This window comes from Acanthamoeba castellanii, assembly GCF_000313135.1.
Source record: "Acanthamoeba castellanii str. Neff unplaced genomic scaffold scf7180000084776, whole genome shotgun sequence".
Classification (NCBI taxonomy): Eukaryota; Discosea; order Longamoebia; family Acanthamoebidae; genus Acanthamoeba; species Acanthamoeba castellanii.
Window position 1 is genome coordinate 205,776 of NW_004457586.1, and position 4,254 is coordinate 210,029.

The following is a 4,254-nucleotide window of genomic DNA, read 5'->3' on the forward strand; positions in this document are numbered from 1 at the left end:
GCATTCACTGCCGCGACTGATGGCAGCGAGGTGAAGAACGTGCACGTCATCGCGACAGCTTCCGCGCCATCTCCGCCAAGCTCTCGCCCGCGTACGTACCACGTCTCCTGTCTGTATTAGACACATTGCCCTTTTGACTTCTTAACGTTCGTGCCACTTGTGGTGAGTGCAGTATGGTGCAGAAGCTGCGAACTCACCCTGCTGTTTCCGTTATTGAAGAGCATCAAATCATGCACGTCAATGAGGAAGAGAAGTGCCATTTGCAGAAGGATGTTATCTGGGTAAGGCCACCCCACCACCTGTGATGGCAACCGTTGAACCTTGAAGCAGCATCGATGGTACCAACGTTGCACTGTGTATCACCCCCCACTATCCAGAACTTGGATCGTATTGATACGCACAGCATCGACATGATTGACGATAACTACAACTACAACTCTGCCGGTCAGGGCGTTGACGTCTACATCATCGACACGTACGCACACCTTTCCGCTCCAGCCAGCGTTGTAACCTACTACACTACCACTACCACCTTACCATCCAACGTTGTTCATGTATGTGACAGGGGGATTCTGACGACCCACGTCGAGTTTGGAAAGAGAGCAGAGTGGGCTGTGAACTTGGCGGAGGACGGGATCGACACTGATTGCAATGGGCACGGTACTCATGTTGCCGGCACTGTTGCAGGTGCGCTCTACGGTGTCGCCAAGAATGCCACCGTGATAGCAGTACGATCATATCGATAGGCGTAGACGTTTTGGCGTGGCTTTTGTTGACGTTGACTGACCATGCTCTCACAACGTGCTCTAGGTGAAAGTGCTTGGTTGCAATGGATTGGGCAAGAACGGAGCTGTCCTGAAAGGGATCGAGTGGACTGTTAACGAGGCGCGAAGGCGTCGACGCCCTTCTGTGGCCAACGTGTCTGTCGGTAGTGGGAAGTCAAGCGCTACGAATGCCGCAGTGGCCGGTACCGACCAACACTCACTCTGATTTCTGTGCATGCCTTCATGTTCACCAAAATGCGACCCGCCAGCTGCTGTCCAGAGTGGAGTGACCGTCGTCGTTGCTGCTGGCAATACGAACACGGACGCCTGTGACTTCAGTCCCTCCAGCGAACCCCTGGCGATCACTGTACTGGCCACTACAATCGGAACCAATGAAGAGACCGGAGCTGCCCAGGACTGCCGCGTGGCGTCCTCCAACTACGGCTCCTGCGTCGACATTGGGGCGCCCGGTCAGCTCATCAAGTCCGCTTGGATTGATCAGAGAGGCTCGCCACCCAACGCCACCTACAACATTCTCACTGGCACCTCGATGGCATCCCCTCACGTTGCTGGCGTTGCCGCCCTTGTGCTCAGCCAGTCCCCCAAGTATAGCCCTGCTGAAGGTACCATCAATCCATCCATAAGCACCCACCCAAGATTACGATCATCAGTGCGCACTAACTTCGGCTCAAATGTCCATCTCAGTCAAGGCAGCCTTGCATGCCGACTCCACCAATGGGGTGATTGACCTGGCGTGCCCCTTCATCCAACTGCCACCGTCCTGCGAGATCACACCCAACAAGCTGCTTTACACGAACTGCTGAACCACCTCTCTGGTGGGCTTGTGGTGCTCTCTAGGTACCCAAAATAAAAACTGACAGGTTAGGCGTCGTCAGCGTCGTGCCGTCCAAGACCACCTGGCTTCTCTTCTGCAACAAACAGCACAGACACATGGACTGGATCACCACCCACAGCATCAACAGAAGCAAGAGACCCACTACAGCAAATACATTGTGGTTTATACTCTTATGCTGGTGTTGTGGGGTGTGGAATGAAATTGCCTTGAGGCCAAAGTGATGTACTTGAGGCAGATGGAGGAGCCTCTTGTGTAGCATTTGATCCACCCCAGCCTGAGCAGGTCACTGAATCTGCCTTTGCTTTATGCAGGATCTTGGACAAGATGTAGTGCCCTGTTGACTGTGAAATGGGTTCTCAGATCCTCAATGTGATCCTCTCTAAGGATGACCCTTGGATGGCCTTGGTGATCCCTTTATATGACCTGACACCAACATTGAGTGATGTGAGCATTGGTGTGATGCAATGGCTGGTCCAGTGGTTGCTGTCTATGTGATTGATCTGCAGGTGTGTGAAAATTTGGGGAGCCTCACCAGCCAATTCAGATTCAGCAAATGATCTATCCAAATGATTGTGCATCAGTGGTAGTTGACAACTTGGTCATGGAGGTAGTGTGAACACAGAGTGAGTGACAAGAGAAGATCCTTTGAACACAGCAGGGTTTAGGGTTTAGGGGTCTAGTTTAGGTACTCTTTGACCTTTTCAATGGTGCTCATAACATCTTCTATATATCATCTTGATCGATAATTGCCCATCATTCTAGATATGCCTTTGTTTTTTGGCAATAAAATCGTTCAAGCGAGTTTTCCGTTTTTCTTTGATTTTCCATGAATTATTTTTTGTGTATTTATTTGTTAAATCAGGCCGACCTCATGCAGGCGACACGATATGGTTGTATTCGTGTAGAGCAAAAATCAGGCTACAAAACAAGTAGCTATACACGTGCAACGAGTATGGCGTTCCGACACAAGGCCGCGTGGCAGAAAGGCTTTTTTTAATGTTTGGAAAATCACATGGAGGCCAAGAAAAATCATAAAATTCTGGAAAAAATGGCTAGCCCAGTTTTTGAAGGCCTTCTTTATGGCTATGAAGATTTGAGGTGGCTAAGCGCGGAGTCTCTCTCTCTCACTCTCTATCTTTTCTACCTTGGACAGAGAGAGATGGATAGAGAGAGATATTGGTCATTCAAGGGTTAGCATGGATGGAAGGATAGAGATTGAACCACCATTTGGGTGTGGCTTGTGAAGGAGGTTATGCCTTTTGAGAAAGAAAAAGTCCACACCTCAGGGTGGTGTGGTAACTTGTATTCTCACTCAAATAAAAATGTGTGTGGTGTGTGGTGTGTGTGCGTGTGTGTGTGTGTGCATACATGAAATTATGTGTCTATGTGTGCTGTGCACCATCAGATGTATTAATGTCATGAATGGCTGCAAAAAATATTTGACATTCCATAGTTGCCATTTTGGCATGAAATGTGACTGTTACATGCCTCTTCATGAGCAACAGCACGAAATGTCACTTTTGTCTTTTCAGCTCTGTAACACACACATCAAACAAGAGAGAGAGAGAGAGAGAGAAGAGAGAGAGAGAGTGAGTGAGTACATGCATGTGCAAAGCCACCACACCCACATCAACCAGCTCTACTGCTTCCCCACCCCCAACACTCTTCAAGCTTGCCAGCAGTAATGGCAGCAGCACTTCAACATTGTCTGCAGTACCAACCCCAACCCTTTGGTTTCCCCATGCTGCTCTCCTTGCCCCTGCATCCACAGCTGCCATTTGCCACCTTGTCTGGCCCATGGGTTATCCCCAAGTTGGCCCACCCACCACCACCTCACCCAACCACCATCACCACCATCACCACCACCGCCACTGCAGCAGCTGCAGCAATTGCATCACCTGCCAGAGTGGCATCAGTGGTGCCCACCACCAGGACAGGAGTGGCTGCAGTGGCAGCACCAATCCAGGTCATTGCAGCCACCACCACTCCTTTTGGCCTGCCAATCTCCACCATTGCCATGACCTCCAATGCCACCACTGTTGCACAACCATCACTTCCACTACCATGGTAACAAAAAAAACAACCAATAGAGTGGTGGACCACTAGAGCCCAAGGCCTTCTCCAACCAGCTATGCATTTCAAGAGTTCAATCCAGACCTTCACCTGACTGTGGCTGACTTTCAACATAACACAGTAACTGACCTGTTTGCCAGTATGTAAAACCACGCCCTGAGCTGTGGTCCTTTTAGTTTGCTTTTTGTTTTCATCCTCAAGTGGCTTGATATTGCCTGTATGTAAAACCATGCCCTGGGGTGTGGTACTTTTAGGAAGGAGAAAAAGCAAACTAAAAGTACCACACACACACACACACACACACAAACACAGGCAATATCAAGCCATGTAAGGATGAGTCACTTGAAGAATTCTACAGACATTTTGAAAGGGCACTCAATGTCTCATATGCAGTCATGGACACAAACTACAACAGGTAACTCACAAGGAGGATGACAATGCCTTCAGACTCAATGCCCTCCCTATTCCCAGCATCCAAGACAGCAAATGACACTGCTGCTGCCCACTTCCCAAGTGGATGGTGAGGCTGACAATCAACAATGATAAGTGGGACAAACAACT

General features: G+C 49.5%; 1 protein-coding gene across 1 annotated transcript; it reads left to right on the top strand.

Annotated features, from left to right (window-relative positions):
- Window positions 1-173: 173 nt before the first annotated feature.
- On the top strand, window positions 174-1,588 carry ACA1_278460 (alkaline serine protease; the record flags this gene model as incomplete). Its single annotated transcript, XM_004344588.1, has 7 exons — window positions 174-281; window positions 378-475; window positions 566-660; window positions 688-728; window positions 811-967; window positions 1,034-1,387; window positions 1,470-1,588. The coding sequence occupies 7 exons, from the start codon at window positions 174-176 to the stop codon at window positions 1,586-1,588; spliced, it is 972 nt and encodes a 323-aa protein (XP_004344638.1).
- Between the last annotated feature and the right edge of the window lie 2,666 nt (window positions 1,589-4,254).